A 26425-nucleotide genomic window follows, 5' to 3' on the forward strand; every position below is an offset into this window, starting at 1 on the left:
AAAAGCATCTCACAAAGAGATTAAAACGAAAACAATGAAAACAGCAATAACAAAGCACCAAGCCTTTCCTAGAATGCATCACCTGTGCGGTGGCTTTTATTCACTCATTCATTGTTAGATTTTTAGCCCCTCTTTCAGAGCACAGTCTTCCGAGGCACCTCACAAAATCAGAGCACCATAAAACAATTAAATTCATTGTATCAGCTCTGCCCCTTAGACTGTAGACCTATGCTCATTTATTGTTAAACTCGATAGGACTTACTACAGAGTAGGCATGTATACAATTGCACTGGGAGTCTTAGATTTCCAGGTTTAGTAGGCTGTGTCCTGCGACACTGCCTCTCATTTAAGCACTGCTTTAAAAAGTGGGGTAGAGATGGGAGAGGACAGCACATCACTGTGAACACAACCTCACATTTTTGGGTGCTTCCAGAGTCACTATTATAGCATATATTCAGATATATTGAGCCGCTATCACACCGCAAGGGAAAAAAATCTTTGAAATGGTGAAAAATGCCTAGTCGACATCATCTAACTTTCCTGCAAAACTTGTGCAAACCAATCTGGATGAATACTCAATGAGCAGGACAGCTGGAAGCAATCTCACTTGGCAGACTGATCTCCGTTTTCGAGCTGGATCCTAGAAAATCTGCTTCGTTCCTACAGACCTGACTTCATCGGACATTGGAGATTCATCAACAGTCTTTGATCCTTTTAGATGTTAAAACTTTCATTTAAGCTAAAAAAATTGTTAGCCCAAAAATGGAAAACGAGCGAGGTCCCAAATGAAAAAAGAATGACAACTTAAACCGATGGAATATCAGCTTGCGGAGCTAACATACAGAATTAGAGAGAAAGAAGAACATACATTTAAAGAAGATTGGGAAATGTTTATTGAATATATAGGGGGGGCAGAATTGTGTACACTTGAAAAAGTTGGCAGCATTGAGATAAATTCAACAGTGTAAATAAATTTTGATGGATGTAATAATGAAATACTGAATGGCTTGGTTTATTTAAAATATGCAGGGATTTATGTTGTGCAAAATGAACCATAGAAGGAGAAGAAGGGAAGTCATTGATGTTTTAAGGTTGGTTAAATGAATATTTTAAATTGTAAAACAGAAAATTTAATATAGATATACACTCACTCTCACTCTCTCTCATTTAAAAAATGCTGAAAGGGGAATGGCACTTGGAGGAGAAAACTCTTAAGACTGATCTGAATCTTTTTGGAAGGAAATATTTCGCACCCCTCCCTATCGCTGAAATCAATGGGACTTACTTTTGAGCAGATATTGTTAGGCATTAATATCACCTGGCAATGCGGGGGGGGGGATTGAAAAAAAATGTACCAACTCCTCCTTGACTGGGAAGTCAAGGAGGAGGAGGTTAAATCTGTAATGATCAAATGGGCCCAAGACTTTGGCTACAACATTCCAATGAGTGCCTGGGAAAATTTATGGAAGGTTAATATGAAAATCACCGCATGTTACACTCTAAAAGAAAACTTTATGAAGATGCAATTCCGTTGGTACCTGACACCACTGAAGTTATCAAAAATGTGTAAGAATATTTCAAATATACGTTGGAGGTATAGGGAGGTGGAAGGCTCAATGTTGCACATGTGGTGGACGTGTAACAAAATTAAGGGATTTTGGAATGTTATTTACAATGAGCTTAAAAGAATGTTTAAGGTATCCTTCTTTAAAAAAAAACCTGGAGGCTTTTCTCCTGGGGATACTTGGCCCAGATATACCTAAAAATGCAACAAACCAAAAAATACTTGTATGCTACAGTTGTCACAAGAATACTAATTGCCACAAATCGGAAAGGAGAGGAAATCTCAACAAAGCTGGAGTGGCAAACAAAGTTATTTGAGTACGCTGAGTTGGCAAAAATGACAGACAAGTTGAGAGGTAATACTGACCAGGCATTTATTAGGAAATGGGACATGCATTAAAAATACCTTATTGAATATTTTGACAATATGACATCAGTGGCAGGACTTGAGTAACTTCTGTGATAGGATGAATAATCATGAGAAACAGTAATATGGATTAAAATCAATAAAAAGTAAATGAAGAGTAACAGTGTGCTAGATTAAGTGGTAAATACACCATGTGGTGACAGAAAGTCATTAGAAATCTAAGAATAATGTATAATGAAATGATGTAACAAATTGTTTCACTTATTTTTTGCCATTAACTTTTATGCTTGTTATTTCTTTTTAATCTCAATAAAGCATTAAAAACTCTTTAAAAAAGGAAAGAAAAATAAATTCCTTACAGGAGACTAAGAATCTGATAGATGGCCTGGCATTCTTTGAAGGTTTCATAGTCAAGAGAGGACAGAAGATGAGAAGCAAGTCCACCAATGATAAGGTCACCTGGCTGGTAGTACTTGTGTGGGATGTAGAGAAGATCCCTGATGGTGCAGTGATTGACATGTGACTGGCTCACCGTTTGTAGCAGCAAGAATATTAACATCACCAACACTGCCATACTCAGGAGGGAAAAAAACCTTTTCCTAGACAGCAGCTCCCGATTCCACCAAAAAAGCATTAGGAGCAGCATCAGTAGTGGTCTGCCTTAAACACTCAAGAGAAAAATTAGCACCGAGCTAATGAACGCTGCCTCGTCTTCTGTTCTAACATTTGGAGTGGCATAGAGGGTTTTCATAAACGCCTTTAGGCTTTTGACGTTGCTCTCTGCAAATCTTTGGAGGTCTAATCAGAAGCAGACTTGATAATGACAGGGGAGATAATAATGATCCCTTTGCATCATGTGGTCCATTGGAAGAAACAAAGACAACATGTTTGTTAAATCTTACCAGATGTGGCCTCTCCGCCTTTGTGAAGCAGCAATGTCCCATGGAGAAAGAACCACAGTAGCCATCTTCAGGTGTCCCTCACATCCCCGTCATCAGCTCCATCACCTACCATGTGTTCAGAAATGAACTTTGTTCCATGATCTTCCTCAGCTCATATAGGTTTTATGTGCAGTTCAGAGCCAGTGCCAGATTTATGTACAAGCTAAACAAGCTATAGCATAGGGCCCCACTCCCTTGGGGGCCCCCCAAAAAAATTAAAGGGGGAAAAACTGGATGTACATTTCCAAATATAAGATAAAAAACAAATAAAATAAAACCTACATACAGCAACAGTGTTTTGTGTTATGTAGGCTCCTATGATGTAATGGGCCCCGCCTGCTAGCCTGCTCCCTAAAATATCACTGGTTTGCTCATTTCTATATAAATTACTTTAATAAAATACATATTTTGTTAGGTGCAAATGGCTTTAGATACCTATTACGTCCATAAATGACCATATAGCATATATTCAACACAAAAAACAGTGACAATTTGTTGTTGGCAAAGGACAGCTGGACATATAAAGGTAAAGGGACCCCTGACCATTAGGTCCAGTCGTGGCTGACTCTGGGGTTGCGGTGCTCATCTCGCTTTATTGGCCGAGGGAACCGGCGTACAGCTTCCAAGTCATGTGGCCAGCACGCCTAAGCCGCTTCTGGCGAACCAGAGCAGCGCACGGAAACGCCGTTTACCTTCCCGCCGGAGCGGTACCTATTTATCTACTTGCACTTTGATGTGCTTTCGAACTGCTAGGTTGGCAGGAGCAGGCACCGAGCAACGGGAGCTCACCCCGTTGTGGGGATTCGAACCACCGACCTTCTGATCGGCAAGTCCGATCAGAAGGTTTAACTCTGTGGTTTAACCCACAGTGCCACGGGCCCCTTTACCTTCAGTAGCTTAGGGCCTCCTCAAACCTAAATCCGGCCCTGTTCAGAGTCCTAGAAAGTTGGGGTTGCAATTCATGCCTGGAACTTACACAGGTAGACATGTTCTTCCCCTTACAACTCACAAAAGTTGGTGACACAGGTGACAAGGATATGATGCATAGGGCATGTCCAGTAGGCTCTTTCTTGCTGTCCACTCATGTGACTGTAATTGGCTGAAAGAAAAGTACAAAGGCGAGGGCAGACTTTGGTAATATGGCACCCTGAGCGAAGACAAAATGTGTCTCCCCTCCAAAAAAATTTATTTTCATGCCATCCTCACCCTCAGGTCCTGTTTCCGCTCATTATTACTTTTTTGGAGTTCTGACCTGTGGCTCACATTTTCGCTCATTTTCCAAGAAGTGACCCACACAGGTCAGGAGACCAAAAATGGCTGAAAACCTGGCACATAGGTTAGGAGCTGGAAAATGGCCAAAAATGTGACCTGCTGGTAGAAGCTCAAGAAAAAAACAAAGGCTGAAAACCCACAGGTCAGGACTTTGAAATATGGCTGCAAATATGACCCATAGGTCAGGAGCCAAAAAATGGCATTGAAAAACCCCAATCTCATGGCCTTCAGGTCAGGAGTTTAAAAATGGCCAAAAAGTAAAATAAAATCATTCTGCCTTAGATCTGTATCAGTGGGTCTGAGGTAGTGCCAGCCGATGAAGAAAATCAGGTTGGCGAGAGCTTGAAAGAAGTCTTCTCAGCAAGACTCTGAGTGAACTCTCGTGTCTTCAGACCCAGAAACCACCCCCCTAAATAAATTCACACTTGACGCAAATTTTGCTTTTTGGCAGTATTTAGACCACAACTTTATTGATTACAGAAAGTGATTGGTTGCATAGGCTCTGGTTCGACTAGCTCCCTGCCATGCAGGTAGCGCTGACCCAGGGTTCAGGAACAGGTCAGCCAAGGGTGAACACCTGGATAAGCGGAAAGCCGGGAACGGGCTAACTCCGCCACCCTGATGCCTCCCTGGCTTCAGGCACGGGCACAAACCCCTCTTAGGGGTTGACCAAACCATAAAGTCCCTGGATTCCTTTAACGGAATACCCTTCACATAGGGATGGTGAAATATACTTGGAGTCGAGAGTGGATTTCATGCTCTTTATTCAGCTCATAGTGGTGAGGAGGAATGGAAGTTCCCCCACAATATCTGCTTTATATACATTATTTACACAATGGGCTGCACGTGATTGGCTAATTCCGGGATTCTCCTGTAGGCCAATCAGGTTGTGGATTCACTTCCACCTGGAGCTGGATTGGGTGGCTCCTGCGGACCAATCATACTGCTGCATTGTTCTAAGACCAATCAGACTGCTGCATTCTGAATCCTATTGTTCTAGGACCAATCAGACTGCTGCATTTTGGATCCTATTCAACTCAGTACATAACAGATGGCGAGAGCAAGAGCGAGAGCGTTCCCCCATCCCTATCACCTGAACCAGAGCCTATCCGCAACCTTACAAGTTGTGACGATTTGCTACGCGGCAGGCGAAACCCAAATGGCAACAGCCAATCAGCCAAGTGGGGAAAATTCCTGCCCCTGTCCCCATGACAGACGACACACGACGGCATAGCAAGGTCAAGCGCAAAGCCCTAAAAGCAGGGAAAGGTGGACGGGTGTTCCGAATGCACATGCCAAAAGAGGAAGCTCTGGGTCACGTGCATGGGCATAAATAGGTCCCTTGTACCATCTGGACTGCATCCCAGATTGGCCAATCGTACCCACCCACAACACAGGGTGCCGGTTTCCAGGTCTCAGCGCAATAAGGGAGGACCCGATTTCTCACAGAAATTAGGATGGCTCTTGGATTTTTTAAACGGACCGTTACAAGTCTACCTCTTTATGCTGGCTTTCAATGGTGGCATGGACATAGCCTGGGGGGCAGGGAGGAACAGGTGCCCCCCTAAATCAATAAAAATCAATAAAAAATACTTAACTAACTGAGGTTATGCCCCCCCCAGCATAAATCCTGCCTACGTTTATGAATGGCGGGGATTGGAGTGTTGTTGTGTTGGTTTTATTTTGTACTGTGCATTTTTGAATTTGGGTTTGCTTTAGGGTATTTGTAAGGCACTGTGAGGAGCAACAAAACAAACATCTAAAAATCAAGAATGCACAATGTAGTTTAGAAAGCTTTAGAAAAGCAGTTTGGAGTCGCTCTCCCCCCTGCTTATACAGCTTTGTTAAAACGGTTTATAACGGATAAAAAGGGAGGCAATTTAAAATCAAATGTCTGTTCTAGCTCACGTAAGTTTATTTGCATGGACAAATCATTAGGCAAAAACGCGCACAAATCCAGTCCGTGGCACTTTTCAGACTATAGGTTTGAGAAATGCAGTTAACTCTGCAGTCTGGAAAAAATAAAAAATAAAAACCAGGCCAAGCAACTATAAAGACCCACACCTCCAGACTATTTCTAACAGCATCGGATATGCTGATTCTCTAAACACTGTCCATTTAGCTTTCATACCCAATGCCCACTAAAAAGTTATTTAAACCCCTTTCAAAGCCATCAGTTCATACTGAGGCAGCGCATTCCAAAAGTTTGTGCAAAAAAACCGGTCCCGGGGGAGGGTTCTCCATGGGATGTTGCACAGTAAAGCTCAGTTCCTGCCCCACCGCACCCTCGGGGACCACGTAAGCATGTCTTTTCCCTGACTCTCCAGTCGGGTAGCCAACAAGCACTAGGACCTGGCGAACAAAAAGGGGGAAAAAAAACTTTTTTTAAAGCAAGCCCTCTCTTCTCAGGGCTTTTCTGGCTGCCCGGACACGCTTTGAAATAGTTTTTGCTGCAAAAGCCTAAAAGCAAGGGGGTGGGGGAGACACGCGCACATTCCCAAATCGGTTGCAAAGCAATCCCTGCCTGCTGAGAGCGATCGGATCCCGCCACGATCCCTTTTTGCAAGCCAACCGCAGGCCGCTTTTTTACACGTCTACAGAAATCGGAGCGGCTGGCTTGCGATCCTCCAGGCCTCCGTTTCGGGTTTTTTCTTCTTCTTTTTTTAGGAAAGCGCCTCCTCTGCTCTTCTCTCCCTCCCTCCCACCCCCCGTCCGCTCCCCCTTCGCCTGCTTCCAGCGCCAGGCGCAGCTGCCGAGCCTTCCTTTTCCTGCCCGAGGGCGCACCGTCGAAGATCATCACCATGAGCTTGCTGTGCCTCGTCTTGGCGCTGAGCCTGCTCGGGGTCCGCGGCTTGGGAGACCCCGGCCCGTTGGAGGACGTCGTCATCGACAGATACTACATCCCCAAAGTGTGCCTGCGAGAAGTCCAGATGGGCGACTTCGTCCGGTACCATTACAATGGCACTTTTCAGGACGGCACCAAGTTCGACTCCAGGTACTTTCCCCCCTTCTCGTTTCCCTCGCTGAGAAATGCGCAGCAGCGCCCGTCCAGGGCAGGATTGGGTCCTTCGATCCAGAGACAAAGGGTTAGGTGGTGGCTCACCTGCAGCCCCTGGCAAATTGGAATTAAGGAGTGGCAAAATATCTTCCCCGCCCCGTGTTCGAAACTCCCATTGTTCTAGGCGCATTTTGCGACAGGGAATTATTTCACGAGCAAAAGTGGTTTCTGAGTACTGGGTGCAAGATTTCAGATTAAAACTGCAGCGTGGAAGGAAAGGAGGACCTTTTTTCGCCTCCCCTGCTTCCCGCTACTCTCTGAGGACTGGAGAAGAGACCCTCTTAAGAATATTAGGGGGGTGGGCAGGGGAAGCACTAGACCATGTGGAAAAGGAGCATAATATTTTAGCTGCAGTTCATTCCTTTTCAGCTTTGTATTCTTGTTATCAAAAAGTGCGCCTAGACATTCCATTGATGGGTCCATAACCTACCTTTAAGGTGCCATTGTGCCTAGATTTCATATCTCAGTTTCTAACACTGTCCCTGCCCCTCCACTTAGGAGAGTCCCCCATAAGTTGAGAGACGGGAGACCCACGTTTTAATGTTTCATCTTTGCACTTTTGAAATAGCCATGCATGCAACTGTAGAAAAACAGCCCTTCCTTTTAAAAAATAAAACAACAGCCCGCCAGCAATGAGAGACCTTCCTTCCCTCTCTCTCCCTTGGAAGAGGAATTGCGTGCCTCTGGCGGTATGTGCCTTCTATCTTCTGCCTTTCTTTGGGGCCTCGGGGGAAAGAGAAATATGGAGCCGCTGATCCCTCGCATAACTTCAGATGCTTTTGCACAGTGGTTTGCAGCTGCCAAGCCATCTTCTGGCTAGAAGGGTGCAGGGTAGACTTTGCAGAGAGCCAGGTCTGGAAAAAATAAGGGGTCCACCCTGGTACAAACATGGACAGGCATGCAATAAATTTTGTGGGGGCGCTTTCCTGCGTTGTACTGGGATGAGGAGCAAAGCAAGGGTGAAGGTGGACACGAAATGCATGTAATGCTTCAAATTAAAATAATTTAATTAAAAGCATATATTTAAAAGTACATATTGGTCATGACTCTGTGACCAGAGCATTGGAAAGAGGTTTGTTTGTTTTGGGGGGAACTGGATAGAATACTGTTGACATGTTTTTCTTTTTATCAGAATTAGAGATTTCCATTCAGAAATGCTGGATATTCAGGAAAAGGACATATAAAATCTCTGAGAAAGCGGGGGCAACTCAGGCCAGAAACCCTTGCCTTAGCAAACATACTTTAGATAATTTCTTCCCATCGGCTAAATTTAGGTTATATCATTGTGGAATCTGAGATTTAGTCCCAGGAACTTGTTAAAATAACAACAATTAGTATTGTGGGGGGTAAGGAGCTGCAAGGAGTGTTTTGGGGAGGGCGAAGTGTTTGAAATAAGACAAAATGGACGTCATTCTATTAGGTCTGGCCTGTTTTTGCTGTAGGCTGTTCCTGTGAAAACTCAGAGCAACCCACATTCCTCAAGTCCACAGATGATAAAATCAGATCACATCAAAGGATAATAAACCTTCAGTTTGCACCTCTCCTTGACACTCCCTTCTCCATCCGTGCAGTCCTTGGAAATAAGTCCCATAGAGTTCAGTGGGACTTTCCCCCAGGTAAATGGGTATCAAAGGAGAGAGAGGGAGAAGGAAAGATTATCATTGCTGAATGGCTGGTGGTTGTTTTTTAAAGGACGGACTCATTTTCTATGGTTGCAAGCATAGTACCACGGTGCACTATTTGGAATTTCTGAACATAGAATTGTAGCCAGTGTTGCATGCATGGATTCCCATTCAGGCAATCGGACTTCCCTTCTCTTCTCTCCCCCCCCCCATGTCCCCAAAATCTTCTTCCAACCCTCTGGAGCAGAATTTGAGGGTGGATATGGGGGGGCGTCAAAGGAAAGGAAAGTTAAAGTCATCTGTGTAAGAATTCCTTTGCCGGATCAAACCAAATTGCAGCCCAACATTCTACATGATATAGTAAAGCGAAATTCAAATAAGGACAGAATTGATAAAATAAATTTTAAGAGGGAGAAGGGAACACATCTAGAGTAGGACGTTTTCACGTAAGGATGTTTTAGATCTGAACTTCTGCAGGCTTCATTTTAAAACTGAAAAAAATAAAGATGTGGAACTTTTAGTTAAACCTGTCATGCGTCCAAACTCCCTTAATAAATAAGGAACACTCACTCACTTTTCTGGTAGTTCCCTTGCATCAAAAGACAAATTGTTTGACTGAGAATGGATGCAACAACCCCTGTCCTTTGCTATTACATTATCCCTTGGTTCAGCATCGCTGAATCTATGTAATTTAGCTGGCACATCCTAAGGTATATTAGAGTGAACCATAACAAAACTATTAGGGCATTTTGAAATCGTGTCTCAAGCATCAAACTTCACTGCCCACAGAGCCAGGTTGAGCTACGAAGCAAGATAGCGGTGTGTCGGAAAGAAGGGGGCAGGCAGTGAGCTGCTATAGGCTGTGGGAGGAGATGGCGTCCATGATGGGATCTGCCGTTTCGGCTGTAGACGTGTCATCCGCACGAGGCTGCAGCTGCTTATGCATTTTAAAAGGCTGGATTTTGCAACTTAGGATGGTGACTCCTTTTCCCGTCCAAAATGCACACACTGGAAGCAGCAGTCCTATAAAATGCCTGGATCCAGTTTTCTAGAGATCTGGAAGAAAACTTGGTCTTGATTTGAAACCTCGGTGCTAACTGCCTTTCCTCCCCCATATCATGACATGCAGGCTGATCCTCTTGGCGAATTCAGAGTGCAGGATCAGGCTATTCTGCTCCTCCTTTTCTGACTGAAAGGAAGTTGGAGATCGGGTTTCATTTGCTCCTCTCCCTGCTAGTAGGAGTAGTTTGGGAGGTTTGGTGTTTTTTTCCTCATCAGCAAAACTTTACGGAATCTCTGCCTTACTAAAACGGGCATACACCCACATTCCTTGCTTCAGGGCATAGTTTTGTTTAAAAAGGTGGTTTCTGCTGTTGCGGTGCAATTTGGGTAAATAATTGTATCGGTCCTAAAATAGTTTTCGTAAATGTATCCAAGCGCATCTTGAAGCCAGCAAGAATTATTTTCCTTTTTGCTCCCTCAACAGTTACAGGAAGAGTTTGGGGGGGGGGTTATACTATAATGCTGCTTTTCAGCCTTATCTCTGGTTCTCAAATAGTTTTCCACGAGGTCCACTCTGAGGAGGGAACAGCCAGGCCAGGCCTCAAAGTGAACTCAGGGAGACGTGTTTCCACTTCCACCATGCCACACAAACTTCCTTTGCCTCTGAATTGGCCAGAATTGTTGCTGGGCTTATGCATATGTTGCTGGGAATTGTAGTGCCAAACATCTGGTAGTTGGCTAAGGGTGGCCTAGCTAGTCTAACATCCTGTTTCTCACAGTTGCCAGCCAACCGCACGGATGGGATAAGCCTGTAGCCAGAATATGAGAGCCACAGCCCTCACCTGGTGTTCCAGGGGATGTGGGTGGCGCTGTGGTCTAAACCACTGAGCCTCCTGGGCTTGCCGATCAGAAGGTTGGCGGTTTGATTCCCCGCGATGGAGTGAGCTCCCATTCCCATTTCAGCCCCTGCCATCCTAGCAGTTCGAAAGCACACCAGTGCAAGTAGATAAATAGGTATGCTGTGGCGGGAAGGTAAACAGCATTTCCATGTGCTCTGGTTTCCATCATGGTGTTCCGTTGCACCGGAAGCAGTTTAGTCATGCTGGCCACATGACCCGGAAAGCTGTCTGTGGACAAACGCCGGCTCCCTTGGCCTGAAAGCGAGATGAGCACCACAACCCCATAGTCACCTTTGGCTGGACTTAACCGTCCAGGGGTCCTTTACCTTTTACCTTACCTTCATGTGGTGTTAAAGGTAAAGGGACCCCTGACCATTAGGTCCAGTCATGGCTGACTCTGGGGTTGTGGCGCTCATCTCGCTTTATTGGCCAAGGGAGCCGGCGTACAACTTCCAGGTCATGTGGCCAGCATGACTAAGCCGCTTCTGGCGAAACAGAGCAGCGCATGGAAACGCCGTTTACCTTCCCGCCTATTTATCTACTTGCACTTTGATGTGCTTTTGAACTGCTAGGTTGGCAGGAGCAGGGACCGAGCAACGGGAACTCACCCCATCACGGGGATTCAAACCACCGACCTTCTGATCGGCAAGTCCTAGGCTCTGTGGTTTAACCCACAGCGCCACACCACACCACTTTGTAGTGTTGCTCCCCAGCAAATGGCATTTGCCAATATGCCGCCTGAGAACCTGGAGCTTGCCTGGAGCCATAGCAAGTAGACTTTGATCATCTCATCCTCCGTGAATTGGTCCAGTCCCTTTTAAAGCAATCTAAGCCAGTGGCCATGACCACACATCATGTTATCTGTTAACTGGCCATTTTAGAGTTCTCTTTGCTCCATTTTTGTTGTTTCTGCTCATCCCTTCCATCAATGCCTTCTTCCCTTTCCAGCTATGATCGGGGTGCCACAGTGGCCGGCGTGGCTGGCGTGGGGCGGCTCATCACCGGCATGGACAGAGGCCTGCAGGGGATGTGTGTGAACGAGAGAAGGCACCTCATTGTGCCCCCTCATCTTGGCTACGGCAGCATCGGCGTGGGTGAGTGGCAAGAGAGTCCAGGGTTGACAGGCATGGCCCGAGCCTGACAATATGTTAGCTGCATATCTGTGCCTTTAAGGGTGCATTAAAAAAGCAAAAATGCCAGGGAGTGTGCATGGTGATCTGATCAACTAGATCCTGGCATGGGGGTAGGAGAATCATAAGAGTTCAAAGGGACCCTGAGGATCATCTAGTCCAAGCCCCTGCAATGCAGGAATAAGCAGCTGTCGCTTACGGGGATTGAACCTGCAACCTTGGCATTGTCAGCACCATGCTCTAACCGACTGAGCTAGCCATAGCAAGGATAGCACTGTACTGCATTGCAAGGCCCTGAGAATGAATGAATGAATCTTGCATGGTGTAGTGGTTAAGAGCAGTAGATTCGTAATCTGGGGAACCGGGTTCGCTTCCCCGCTCCTCCACATGCAGGTGCTGGGTGACCTTGGGCTAGTCACACTTCTCTGAAGTCTCTCAGCCCCACTCACCTCACAGAGTGTTTGTTGTGGGGGAGGAAGGGAAAGGAGAATGTTAGCCGCTTTGAGACTCTTTCGGGTAGTGATAAAGCGGGATATCAAATTCAAACTCTTCTTCTTCTTCTTCTTCTTTATTTGCATCAGCCATCGGCCATAGTAATAAAGCAAAAATATGATATACAAATAATAGAAATAAAAAGTCAATTATATAAAATACGTTTTGGGGTTTTGGAAGGCCCTGAGCTCTATACTGAGAAGTTGTTTCCCGCCTCCAAACACGCTTGAGCTTCCCTACTTCTTGTCATTTCCGGTTCCACCCGTTTCGCTTTACATGGCTTCCCCATCCACCACTCTTTTCTCCTCCATTTTATGCATTTCCTGTACTTGGTAAAGGACCACGCAGATGGATGGCAGTATAGAAATAGATAAATAATGGTACCTCGGGTTACGTACTTAATTCGTTCTGGAGGTTCGTTCTTAACCTGAAACTGTTCTTAACCGGAGGTACCACTTTAACTAATGGGGCCTCCCACTGCCGCCGCACGATTCCTGTTCTCATTCTGAAGCAAAGTTCTTAACCCGAGGTACCATTTCTGGGTTAGCAGAGTCTGTAACCTGAAGCGTATGTAACCCGAGGTACCACTGTATTGAATGGCCTGGTGCCATTAGCGAAGGGGCAGTGGTTGTGGTGTCCTCCCAGTCCCCCTGTAAATTGTCGTTTCGGTCTACATGGTCGTTCCTCGTTTTCAACCCCATAGCTGGCCTGATTCCCCCGGACACCACCCTCTACTTCGATGTCATCCTGCTTGACATTTGGAACAAAGAAGACAAGCTGCAGATCACCACCGTCTCCAAGCCGCAGCGCTGCAACCGCACTGTGGAGAACTCCGACTTCGTGCGCTACCACTACAACGGCACACTTCTCGACGGCACCCCCTTCGACTCCAGGTAGGATGTGCTGAAGGGGAGATGGCGTGTTTTGGCTCAGAGGTTTGGTACAGAGAGTGAAAGACAGCAAAATAATGTCATTGCAGTTGCAATTATAGCAGTCCCTTGGCTACAGTCCCGAACTGGATTGACCCCTACCCTTCCAAGGCTGCTGGTGGTTTAAAAAACAGGAGGAGGATTCCAGCCACAGGATTCAAAGATGCATTTAGCATTATGTTTTTAAGTTGACTCTCGTTCTGTATAATAGGTAGAGCAGCTGTCCGGTCAAAGATGCCGGATCTCTGGTAGTGGTGTTAATTGCAGTTAAATGCAGTGATTAAGAACAATGTAGAACAGGCTTCCTCAAACTCAGCCCTCCAGATGTTTTTGGCCTACACCTCCCATGATCCCTAGCTAGCAGGACCAGTGGTCAGGGATGATGGGAATCGTAGTCTCAAAACATCTGGAGGGCCAAGGTTGAGGAAGCCTGATGTAGAATAAGAATAAGATGAGGAGCAGGCGGCGCTGTGGTCTAAACCACTGAGCCTCTTGGGCTTGCTGATCAGAAGATTAGCAGTTCGAATCTGCGTGATGGTGGTGAGCTCCCGTTGCTCTGTCCCAGCTCCTGCCAACCTAGCAATTCGAAAGCACACTAGTTCAAGTAGATAAATAGGTACCGCTGTGGCGGGAAGGTAAATGATGTTTCCATGCACTCTGATTTCCATCACGGTGTTCCGTTGCGCCAGAAGCGGTTTAGTTATGCTGGCCACATGACCTGGAAAGCTGTCTGTGGACAAATGCCGACTCCCTCGGCCTGAATGCGAGATGAGCGCTGCAACCCCATAGTCGTCTTTGACTGGACTTAACCGTCCAGGGGTCCTTTACCTTTTTGTTTTTTTACCTTTTAGTGGGTGGCTGTTTTTGACCAGTGCTGTGCTGCGAAGGTGGCGTTGTTTTCTCCGAACCGCTTCCTTGCCTGATGTCTCTTTCCCTTTCTCCATCCTCACCTGTCTCCCAGCTATGGAAAAGACAGTACTTATGACACCTACGTGGGTTCAGGTTGGCTGATCAAAGGGATGGACGAGGGCCTGCTAGGCATGTGTGCTGGAGAGAAACGACAAATAGTGATCCCCCCGTTCCTGGCCTACGGAGAGAAAGGCTACGGTAAGGTGGTCAAGAAATTGTGAGTCTGAACCACAAGGTGAACTGTATTCACTCGGTACTTTTCTGAGCACAATTCAAAGTGTTGGTGCTGACCTTAAAAGCCCTAAATGGCCGTGGCCCAGTACTGTATAGCTGAAGGAACATCTCCACCCCCATCGTTCAGCCCGGACACTGAGGTCCAGCTCCGAGGGCCTTTTGGTGGTTCCCTCACTGCGAGAAGTGAGGTTGCAGGGAACCAGGCAGAGGCCCTTCTCGGTAGTGGCACCCGCCCAGTGGAATGCCCTCCCACCAGATATCAAGGAAATAAACAACTATCTGACTTTTAGAAGACATCTGAAGGAAGCCCTGTTTAGGGAAGTTTTTAATGTGTTATATTTTAAGGCATTTTAAATATTCTGTTGGGAGCCGCAGAGTGGCTGGGGAAACCCAGCCAGATGGGCGGGGTATAAATAATAAATTATTATATTATTGTTACATATCTGCAGAAGAATTTAAATTTATTATATTATTTAAATTTAATTATTATTCTGAAAGTATGCAAGAAATCACCTCAGATTCTGTGTCAAAGAAATCCACAAATCAATTCTTTCTTTGTTTCTTTCCAAAAAAAAAAGGACAATAAGACTTTATTGTACTTAGAAATAAATATCTTTGGGGGGGGGATAGGATTGTACCTGCTAGCAGATCTCAAGGGTCCCGCTTACATAAAACTGTATGTACGTTTTTGCATACATACAAGGGGCTCTTGTACAAATACTTGGTGATGAGGGACAAGAATTTGTAGAATTGTAGAGTTGGAAAGGACCCCGAGGGTCATCTAGTCCAACTTCCTGCAGTGCAGGGATCTCAGCTAAAGCATCCATACACAGAGATGTCTTTAAAAACATGGCGTCTGCACTAATGTTTAAGACGGGTCCTCCATCTTTCAAGGCCTGGGGGGGACATTTGGAAATGCAAGGGTGGACGCATGCACCAGACCCCCTCCTTGCAAAGCACACAACAAGTGAACGCCTCCAAAACACAGACAAACCCCTCCCAACCATACAACAGCTCACAAGCCAGTGTGGTGTAGTGGTTAAGAGCAGTAGACTCGTAATCTGGTGAACCGGGTTCGCATCTCCGCTCCTCCACATTCAGCTGCTGGGTGACCTTGGGCTAGTCACACTTCTCTGAAGTCTCTCAGCCCCACTCACCTCACAGAGTGTTTGTTGTGGGGGAGGAAGGGAAAGGAGAATATTAGCTGCTTTGAGTCTCCTTCGGGTAGTGATAAAGCGGGATATCAAATCCAAACTCTTCTTCACAAAGCCAAACGAAACTGTACAAATATAAAAAAGAATGTACTGGTAGGGGGCTGTGGTGGGCACTGAGAGGGGTATCTGAGGGTTCACTGGCACCGTGTTGGGGGCCCCAGAACTAAAAGCCTCAAAGCCACAACTTTTGTGGGCTGAAGTCAGCTACATTCAATTGTGGATTTATCACAAATGGCAGAAACCACAACCTTGGCACACTTTGCCGTACGGTTCTCTTGAAGAAAGGAATGGTATTTCATAAGCAGATTAGCTGGCGTCCCCTCTAAAAAATGGGGTGATTTAAAGTGTTCCTCCCCGTGACCTGGCTCCATGTGGCCACCTGAGCTGAGTTGCTCCTCCTTTCCTTTTCTCAGGCACTGTCATCCCCCCTCAAGCCTCCCTGGTTTTTGATGTTCTCCTGGTGGACCTGCACAACCCAAAAGATGGCATCTCCCTGGAGCACTTGGAAGTGCCAGCGTCTTGCAAGCGCAAGGCCGTGACCGGAGATTTTGTGCGGTACCATTATAATGGCACCTTGATGGACGGGACCCTCTTTGATTCCAGGTAACGGGGACTGAAATGCAGCTGTCATTGATAAGAAAGCTCTACCATCTTCCCTTCCCTTCTACACCGAGCTGTCATTCCTCAGTATTCTTCATATGGCTAGGTTAACGTAACCAGAAGTTCAGTTTTTTCTAGAATAGGGTTCTTGGGAAATTCCGTCAAAATGGGAAGCTCTACCTGAAATTGAGTCAATTTGCATAGCCATCTGCAAACAGAAATAGAAATCAGGGAGGTGATTATGATCAGTATTCACAGCCGCCATTCCCCAGTCTCCAATTTTCTATAATCATTTTTTATTGTGTTATTTAATATCGCCTCCTCCCTCTTGAAATTATGCAATAATAATGTAGTTAATTACATTGTTATATTTGGCCACAGTGAACAGCGAGCTGAATAATGTCGTTTTCATGGAACTTTAATTGCAGTGCAACAGAAATCATAGAATTGTAGAGTTGGAAGGGACCACGAGGGTCATCTAGTCCAACCCCCTACAATGCAGGAATCTTTTGCCTAATGTGGGACTTGAACCCACAACCCTGAGATTAAGAGTTTCATTCTCTACCGACTGAGCTATCCCAGGCAGGGTGTGCAACAGATGCAAGGCAGAACAGAAAACAACGCCCTTTATATCCCTAGCCCAGAAGGAGTCTATCCAAGGCAGAACAGGACAGGGGAAGGTGAGAAGAGGATCAAAATATAGAGGAAGTGTGCAGAGGGGACACTTATACATGTTTGGTGGACCTGTGAAAAAAATCAAAAGCTTCTGGAACACAGTATATGACGAGCTTAAAAAAATGTTTAAGTATAACTTTATTAAAAATACAGAAGCTTTTCTACTAGGGATAATGGACACAGGTATAGCAAGAGAAGATCAGAAAATACTCCTCCATGCCATAGGAGCGGCAAGGATCCTAATTGCTAAAAAGTGGAAAAAAGAAACGGTGCCATCAAAAAAGGAATGGCAAGACAAACTGTTAAAGTCTAGATTAACAGAGGCCATTAGAGATCACACTAGACAAGAGTTTCAAAAAGCATGGGGGAAATGCAGATAATACTTTACAAAACAGTGCCCTAAAATACATACTGGACTTGTTTTGATTAATGTCTGCAGGAGACTTTGTGGATATTTGAGTTATAATTAGAAAAATCTTAATAATTATTCATAAAGGAAACAGTTTATAAGAAGTAAATAAGGAGGCCAGATACAGGATAAAGGAAGTCTTTTATTTAGTTGTTTATATTGTTGTCTGTTATGCTCACTGCATGTTATGTTCATGTTTAATGAGGGTGGATTGTGTATTGGGCGGTTTATGTTATGTTGTAAATAAAATTCTAATAAAAATTATTAAAATATATATAGAGAGAGAGGAAGTGTAAACAAAGCCAGCTCAAAGTGCAGGCTGAGCAGCGAGACCTGGAAGTCCTTCCGTTACTTAGGCTATCAATGGCCTGAACCTTGCCCAATAAGTTTTTGTCAGAGTGAGAAGATGACATATTCTCACTTTCCAACCTATCGAGCCACAGAGCTCATGTCTCGCCCTGCTCTTTCGGTCTGTTTCTGGATGGGCTCAGCCACGGTTTAAGAAATCTGGAGGGGAAAACTTCAGGCTCTGCTGTAATGTCAGTTTGTAAGACACTTCTTCCCCACGGATTCTCTCCAATTCCAGTTATTCACGAAACCACACCTACGACACTTACATTGGGAAAGGCTACATTATTCCAGGAATGGACCAAGGACTTCAAGGAGTCTGTATTGGTGAAAGGAGAAGAGTCATTATCCCGCCCCACTTGGCCTATGGAGAAACTGGGGCAGGTAAGTAGAGTGAACAGGTTGAGGTGTGTGGGGAGCCCCTCAGCGGAACCCTTTGAAGGCTTATATCTACAAACCACCACCCCCCCAGCTTTGAAATCTCTGCTTGGTTTGAGTGGCCACACAAATCCACCAATGTTGCTTTGGCTTTCGAATGCAAAGAAAACAAAGGTTGATTTGGGGAGGGCTCCCAGAAGGTGTTGGGATATGGGTGGCACTGTGGGTTAAACCACAGAGCCTAGGACTTGCTGATCAGAAGGTCGGCGGTTCGAATCCCCATGACGGGGTGAGCTCCCGTTGCTCGTTCCCAGCTCCTGCCAACCTAGCAGTTCGAAAGCACTTCAAAGTGCAAGTAGATAAATAGGTACCACTCCGTGCACTGCTCTGGTTCGCCAGAAGCGGCTTAGTCATGCTGGCCACATGGCCCGGAAGCTGTACGCTGGCTCCCTCGGCATATAGAGCAAGATGGGCGCCGCAACCCCAGAGTCGGTCACGACTGGACCTAATGGTCAGGGGTCCCTTTACCTTTACCCAGAAGGTATAAAGGCTGAAAACACTGGGCCAAACAACGAAACATAAAAAAATGGAAGTAATGGCCCCCGAATGTATTCTGGGACATTGGCAAGAGATCCCAGAAACATACTCCATGCTGCGACTAGAGGTTGCAAATTTCCTTGAATCAGCTGTGACCCTTGGAGGACTTTTGTGTATTTGCATCCTCACTCTTTAAACCCCCCCAAAAAAGAAGTCTCTGTCCTACTTGTCCTCTAGGGAACAAGATTCCTGGCTCGGCTGTGCTCATCTTCGACGTCCATGTCATCGATTTCCACAATCCCGCAGACCCTGTGGAAATACAGACTACCCACCGGCCTGCGGACTGCAACGTCACCACCCAAGACAGAGACTTTGTCCGCTACCATTACAACTGCTCCCTCCTGGATGGCACAAAACTCTTCTCCTCGTGAGTCTTTTGCTTAAAGTTTAGAGCCAGTGTGGTGTAGTGGTTAAGAGCGGTAGTCTCGTCATCTGGGGAACCGGGTTCGTGTCTCCGCTCTTCCACATGCAGCTGCTGGGTGACCTTGGGCCAGTCACACTTCTTGAAGTCTCTCAATCCCACTCACCTCACAGAGTGTTTGTTGTGGGGGAGGAAGGGAAAGGAGAATGTTAGCCGCTTTGAGACTCCTTAAAGGGAGTGAAAGGCGGGATATCAAATCCAAACTCTTCTTCTTCTTCTTATCTCATAGAATTGTAGAGTTGGGTGGGACCTCAAGGATCATCTGCTCCCAACCCCCTGCAATGCAGGAATTTAAATGTCAACAAATACCTACATTGCCTTATCACAGAGTAACCTAAAGGGAAGTAGTGGACGGCCTGATGGGGCAGCAGCACTCACCTGGGCCATTTCACTGTTGCTTCCCAGTGTGGTATATTGGTTACAAGTGTCAGACTAGGACCTGAGAGACCACAGTTCAAATCCCCACTCAGCCATGAAGCTCACTGGGTGACCTTGGGGCTACGTCAGTGCCTCACAGAGTTGTAAAGGTAAAGGGACCCCTGACCATTCGGTCCAGTCGTGGCCGACTCTGGGGTTGCAGTGCTCATCTCGCTTTATTGGCTGAGGGAGCCGGCATACAGCTTCTGAGTCATGTGGCTTCCAGCAGTGGTTTGAGGAAGGTCACAGCTCAGAGACAGGTGAACAGAAGAGTTGGGAGGTGCTGGGAGAAGAGAAGGAGACAGGGCCAGAGCAGCCAGCTGACGCGTTATCACTGGAGAGCATTTCTGACCCCCCTTCTCCCAGAACCCGGCATGCATTGAAAGTGGAAGAGCAAAGGACTCAGAGACAATTAGCCCCTGGCAGCCAGCATAAGGGGAAGGGAGGGGGGAGGAGCTCAGTTGGAGAAATGCCATTGACCTAAGAGGCAGCGTGCAGAGGCGTCTCTCTGTGAATATTGAATAAAGACTCGGTAAGAGCTTCCTTGGCTGTCTGCTGTGAGAGGATCGGAATTCACTGAAACCTGAGAGTAGCAAAGTAAATTATGCAAAATAAATATATATGCCAATCAGTGTGTGTGTGTGTGTGTGTATGATTTTCTTAAGAGCAGAATTCTGGGGAAGGGGTCCCCAGACACACTTCTGAGATTCCTGCAGATCATATTTCCATGGATTCCAATGATCTCCCCGTTTTCCTGCTTGACAGCCATGACTATGAAAGCCCTCAAGAAGCCACGCTGGGGACCAACAAGATAATTGAAGGTCTGAACAATGGCCTGCTCAACATGTGCGTGGGGGAAAAACGTTCCGTCATCGTTCCTCCCCATTTGGGTCATGGCGAAAGTGGAGGTAAGGTTGTGGGCAATGCCTCTGGCAGCTGTTTTCAGAGTCCACATCACAGAGACAGCAGAAGAAATGGATACTGGACTCAGGGTTCAGCAACCGGACAGTCCCTTCCTTTTTTTTTTCTTTTTTCTTTTTCCCTAAAGTGACTTTCTAGCTCCTAAGGCTGCAGAAATATAGTTGGAAGTCTGTGCATGCATTGCCTGGTAAAATCTCAGAAGCCAGAGTAGGACAGAGTGGTCTTCCCTGTGACTAGCAGGAAAATAAATGACGCAAGGCAACACGCAACTTCACATAATTCGCATTGCCTTTTGTAGAGTTTTACAATTATATTTTAGCACAGAACATACAGAAACTTTTTTGCTATTCATCACTAGGCATGATTAGTAGCCAATATTTACAGAGCCCAAATGCTAAGAAAGAGTAGTTCAAACTTGACATGGGCATTGTCGGTTTATCACAGGAGCTGTGCTTCAGGACAAAAATATTTTGAGGTCCAGGTTTTATAGACGTTCTTGTGAGAAACTAGGCTATATGAATTGAATTCATGATTATAATTTAGGAGTAATAACGTTATAGCCAGTAGGCAGTGGCAATACGGCTCCTTATATGGCCTTGTGATGGCATTAAACAGTGAGGAGGAGGAGAAATAGTAGCTAAACCCTCTGATACCACTTCCTCTCAAGAAGCGAGGTCACTTCCTGTCAATAGGTTTCTCCTAGCTTTGACTCCGGGTCTCTGCTGCCTAGCCAGTGCCTCTGTGGATGACCTCACCCTGTTGATATGTGCACCTTGCTTTTTCAGCCCGGGGTGTACCTGGCAGTGCCGTTCTCTACTTTGAGTTGGAGCTGCTACACCGGGAGCCAGGAGTTCCAGAAGGATACCTGTTTGTCTGGCACAGCGACCTACCAGAAAACCTGTTTGAAGCCATGGATCTCAACAAAGATGGTGAAGTGCCACCTGAGGAGGTGAGATTTTGCATTCCGTATTAGAAAGGGTGCAGCTGGTACTGAAGAATCTGAACTGGGGGGCGGGGTGACAGGATCCACGGCTGGATCCATTTGTACTAACTGTTCGTTCCACCAGAGTAAGAGCATCTACCCTATAGTTAGTTGTTCAAGTTTTAGTAAATTAATAGGGAAAAAATTATTCCATTTGTATACGGGTAAAAACAATAGCTTGGAGCAAAGAGCAAACTTTTTATTTTAAGAAGATGCACATGTGTGTTGTCTTGGAGGCATTGTCTTGGAAGAGACATCCCTGCCTATATGATGGTGCTCACCATTTACAGTTTGTATAAGCATTGCATTGAAAATATTTTTCTTTTTAGAAAATTGGTTGGCTGGTTAACCAGGAGCACCATATCATTCAGCTGAAAAGCTTTTTTAATTTTATTTAAAAAAAACTAACTGACCAATTGATTTAACATTATAGCCCTACAGAACATCACAAATACAGCTTAAATCATATAAAACAATTAACAAATCATCTATAGAAGTCCTTTCCCTTCTGCAGTGATGGTGAAATCAAAAATGCAACGTTACATCACACACCCAAAAACAATCTGTACATTATTGGGTTGCTAGAGAAAGCAAGAGGAAGAGGAAGCATTGGGTTGCTACAGCTATGTGTAGCAGATGATAAATATTTTGGTTATAACTTGCAGTGAGATGTGGGCCCTTTTAAGGTGTTACAGACGTGAGGGAGCAACCTGGGTAGAAAAGGGTTGTAGGGTCATGCATTTAAGCCCCATCATCTGGTGGGTCCTTCGTGTTCCCATGTAACTTGCAGTAGAGAGCCTTTTATACTCATGGAAACTCCCAACACAATTAAGGACCTGGTTTTCCTTCGTCTTGCTGCAGAGGGCACAGCCTGTGAACGCTGCAGCCCTTTTCCAGTTGTCTTGTCCGTCTCTTGCGTTGTCATCTAGAGCTACTCAAGTTAATGCACCTTTAGCAATTCATTTTTCTCCCCATCAGTCTGGCATCTTGCTCAACCTTGAAAAATGGCAAGCAGTAGGCAAAGGAAAGTTAAGAGACTGATATAAAGGAAGCCAGACATAGGAGCTGGATGTCTTGAAATGCTGTTTCCCATGTTGTTGAATGCATATGCCACACACACCCTTCCCAGTGGAAATGGCTTATCCTTTTCCCTGCTTTCTCTTTCCCCCCCTCTGCAGTTCTCAGAGTTCATCAAAGCTCAGATCTCTGAAGGCAAAGGTCGTCTCATGCCAGGCCCTGACCCGGAAAAAGTGGTCAATGACATGTTCCAAAACCAAGACCGGAATAAGGATGGGAAGATCACAGCAGAGGAACTGAAGCTGAAATCAGACGAGGATCAAGTTAAACACGAGGAACTTTAAAAAAGAAAGGACTCTGGGATTGGGCTTCGTTGTTGTTTTTAAAAAAGCACTCCAGTTTGGTGCCTCTTCCCCTACTTTGCGGGGCCAGAAGCTCACTAACTCCCTTTCCTGAGTTAAAGAGACTGAACCTACAGACGCAAACCTATTTTGTTCCACATTTTGTACCTTTGCTCTTTTTTTCCCTCTCCCCTTTTTTGAGAACTATTTAACTGAGATCCTGTTTCGACATACCAAAATCAGGGAGTTAGCGCTTGCAACGATTGCCTTTCCAGACAACCACCACACACCACACCATTTACTGAATCCCTTCTATTTCCTCAGGCATCCCATCTGCAACAAAATTGTCGTGAGCAGGAGCCGTCCCATCGACTCCGGCCTTCTGCTGCTTCCAGGCGCACACCCTGCCCCCCCCCATTGGATTTTTGTGTGTTCTCTTGCCAAATCGAGGAAGCTGAATTCTATATTAAGGAATCCCGAAACGTGTGACGGGAACCAAACAAATGCATTACTTAAGTGTATTTCCAAGAATGAGCTATTAAGTTTTTCTTTCGGGGCAAAACTAGAAAGGAGTGGAGCGGAAACGTGGAGATAAGGTTACCTATCTGCTCCAATATTCTTTGAATGGCGGGTGCGTTCTGATGTAATCAGACCGTGCAATGGCAGTGGGCGGGGCAGAAGACAGGAGTGAGTGTGGCCAAAAGGGTGCACCGCTTTAACCATTCTTTCTGCCACATCCTTTCCTTTCTGTCCCTCTTTCCTCCTTTTTCTGGCCCTGCTTCTCTCTCCGCCTCCCTCCTCACCCAGCAGGCTGCTGAGGAAAGGACTGCTCATTCTTGTAGTCCTGAGCTGCCTGTGTTGCCCCCTGAGGGCTTCTGAAATCAGTTCAAGGACTACACGAGATTAGGCCAAGGGACTGCTGGCTGGCCGCCTCTGTGACCAGGTTGTGATGGCGGACTCTTAATAGGTGCAGCTTTCCCTCATTGCTGCTTGTTTATGCCAGGAAAGTCTGTGCCTACATAAGGAACCTGGCTAGATCAGGCCAGTGGCCCAGAATCCTGCTATCGCAAGATGCCTACAGAAAGCAAGCAGGCAGGACCAGAGGGCAGCAACACTCTCAGAAATACCTGCTGGATTTCTGCAGCAACTGGAACTGGTATTTTTTAAGAAGGCTTAGCAACTGCTAGATGTTAGAAGGACAGACTTGGAAATTTCAAGATGAGTCAGTCTGGCCTCCCTGCAGCCAAAAGGGTAGGGAATAAGGACTGCTCTCTTTCCCTATACAGTCATCCCTTGGATTACAGACGCTTCGGGTTGCACGATTTTGGGTTGCGCATCATGCTGAACCCGGAAGTACCAGAACGGGTTACTTCCGGGTTTCGGCGCATGCGCAGAAGCACCAAATCGCAACCCGCGCGTGCGCGCACACGGCGCTGCGGGTTGTGAACGTGCTTCCCGCATGGATCACGTTCGCAACCCGAGCGTCCACTGTACTAGTCCTGCTTGCCTCCTTCTCCTCACCAATTTGATATCTTGTGTACAGCAATAAAATCCCAAGTTCCTTCAGCTGCAAATCTTGGAAGGAGCATAACATAAGCACAGCAAACACCGTTTCTTCCAAGCTCTACTTCTCCCTTCCCGACCCCCACCAAAAAATGTGCAGTGCACATAACCCCTACTTGCAGTCTTGTTCCCTCACACACAATCACGCACATTACAGGGTTTCTTTTAAGTGCTACCTGGGTTTCCAGTCTCTTGAGTCATTTGCATGAGGCTTCCAACAAGTGTCCTACCTCTGAGGATTCTGAATTCATAGATGATGCCCACTTTTGTTCCACAAGCCCTACTTCAGAAGATTAGGCTGAGATAGAAACTGGAGATTTAAGTGCAAGGAGGGTGGCATGGGAGCAACCTTCCATCACCTGCCTTGCGTCAAAACATGCAAGGGGTTGCCAACTTTTTGGCTTCCCCTTGCATCTGTGCGTTTCAACATTAACTTGATCGGCAGCAGACAATAGCAGGTGATGATGAAAATGGTGGTGAAAATGCTCAGCTGTGGGGGGTTTTTGCAGACAAGCTCCTGTTAAAAGGTCCAAGAGGAGAGCAGACCTGTTGACAACTTCGGATATAAACTGGGTAAGAAAAATGCCCTTGTTTTGCTCGAAAAACTGCTCTGCAAACCACATACCATACCAGCTGACTTTTTACAGTAAACTTTTACAGAGCCACCAGTGAATACAAACAGATCATCTACTTCAACCTGAACATTAAACAAACTCATCCTTCCTGCCTGTACCCTTCCAAGCAGTCCTGTATCTTCATTTTTACTCACTGCAACCAGTTTGTTTCATTTGCCCTACGCGTTGGTGGAGATAAATGAGGTGGAAAAATTCTGGACTGCGATACCTCTTGAGGGAAGATGGGGAAATGCATTTTTTTTAATACTCCCCCACACTAAAGAAGAAATAAAAAACGTCCCTGCATGTAGTAAAGCTCTCCCCAGTGAATTTACAGGGGGGAGAATTCAAAAACATCGTCCTCCATCTGCAGCCTGAAAAGATTACAGCCCCACAATCTTGTTCAGTGTTGTGTGTGGCATGTCAGTGGGGTTTTTTTGGCAATTGTGGGGTTCCAGAAAGGCTTGACCATTTCTGGGTCTTATGTGAGAGTTAACTCTTCCAACACTTAACACATTTCCTCCTGCAAACATTCCCCATTGCTTCTCCTTTTTGTTTTGTTTTTTGTTTACTCTAATCCTTTAGTCCCAAAACCTCTGGAATGGGATTATTCAGGGCTTGCAAAATACCTTAAATCTGAAACACAGGGCTGGGCCTTACCATATATTTTTCTTTAGGGAGCTGTAGCTACACTGAAAAACGCAGTGAGCTGTAATAGCCCCCCCCAACTGCTGTGGTTGTTACTATCCAAGAGGGAGATAACTAGCTCTGCATAGCCTACCGCTATTTTCTTTCCCTGGCTGATCTCCATCTTGAGAAGCAAACGCCATCGTGGGCACGTGGTGTGGGTGAAAGCTTCTCAATAGCATGGGGGCTACAAGATCCCCAACTTTAGAAATGAGTAGAGCCAGTTTTACAATTTTAAAAAAACGGCTCGTGAGGCACGCACATTAACACCCTTCCATTGAAGTGAGGGGTTGTCTGTTCTGATTTGTCTCTGACTAAATTAACTGCAAGGATTTAGTGTTAAGGAGGAACAGGGTGGCGAGACCGCCGGCTTTCTTTTGGTTTTGATATTTCCCTATTCCTTACCCCCACCCCTGCACCTTCATTTTATAACAGAGGGACGGCAGAGCAAGGGAGATGATGTTAGAATTCCTGACAGATTTTAGGCAGCAGTGGCGGCCATTTTGTCTGCGCCTGCTGCCATCTTGGAACCCTGGCTGCATACAACCCAGTGTATTGTGTGCAGTTGCAATAAAGATGGCAGTAGGTGCCTTGTTGCTGTCCCTTTAACCTTTTTTCTAAGAAAAGTTTGTCGGTTGTGCCCAAACTTTGGTTGCGTTCTGCAACTAGATTCTAGATTCGTTGCCTTTATCCCGAACTATTGTAGGTTATAAAAGCTCTTTAAGAAGTTTCACTACTGCTCTGATGAAGGTGTAAGGTAAGGGCGGCTGTGCCCTTGCTACATCAGGAGTGTGGTTGCTCAGCCTAGAAGCAGCAGCGGCGA

General features: G+C 45.9%; 1 protein-coding gene across 2 annotated transcripts; it reads left to right on the forward strand.

Moving 5' to 3' along the window:
- Positions 1-6450: 6450 nt before the first annotated feature.
- Positions 6451-25033, forward strand: FKBP10 (FKBP prolyl isomerase 10). 2 transcript variants are annotated; one of them, XR_014541015.1, is made up of 11 exons: positions 6451-7138; positions 11673-11818; positions 13050-13239; positions 14237-14382; positions 16046-16235; positions 17903-18048; positions 18817-19006; positions 20243-20385; positions 21184-21347; positions 22559-23593; positions 23630-25033. XR_014541015.1 is itself a non-coding variant. In XM_083583083.1 (10 exons), exons 1-10 carry the CDS (start codon positions 6945-6947, stop codon positions 22739-22741), a joined length of 1692 nt encoding a protein of 563 aa, XP_083439209.1. In that variant the 5' UTR covers positions 6451-6944; the 3' UTR covers positions 22742-25033. The 2 variants fall into 2 exon arrangements, 1 of the variants encoding a protein (XP_083439209.1); XM_083583083.1 differs by having other exon boundaries at positions 22559-25033.
- The last annotated feature ends 1392 nt before the right edge of the window (positions 25034-26425 follow it).

This window comes from Podarcis filfolensis (genome assembly GCF_964270895.1).
Source record: "Podarcis filfolensis genome assembly, chromosome: 13".
Classification (NCBI taxonomy): domain Eukaryota; kingdom Metazoa; phylum Chordata; class Lepidosauria; order Squamata; family Lacertidae; genus Podarcis; species Podarcis filfolensis.

Coding starts and splice junctions, on each gene's coding strand:
- FKBP10 (XM_083583083.1), top strand. CDS start 6,945: ATGAGCTTGCTGTGCCTCGTCTTGGCGCTGAGCCTGCTCGGGGTCCGC. Junction 11,819..13,049: donor CTACGGCAGCATCGGCGTGG/GTGAGTGGCAAG, acceptor TCAACCCCATAG/CTGGCCTGATTCCCCCGGAC. Junction 16,236..17,902: donor GGGACCCTCTTTGATTCCAG/GTAACGGGGACT, acceptor CTCCAATTCCAG/TTATTCACGAAACCACACCT.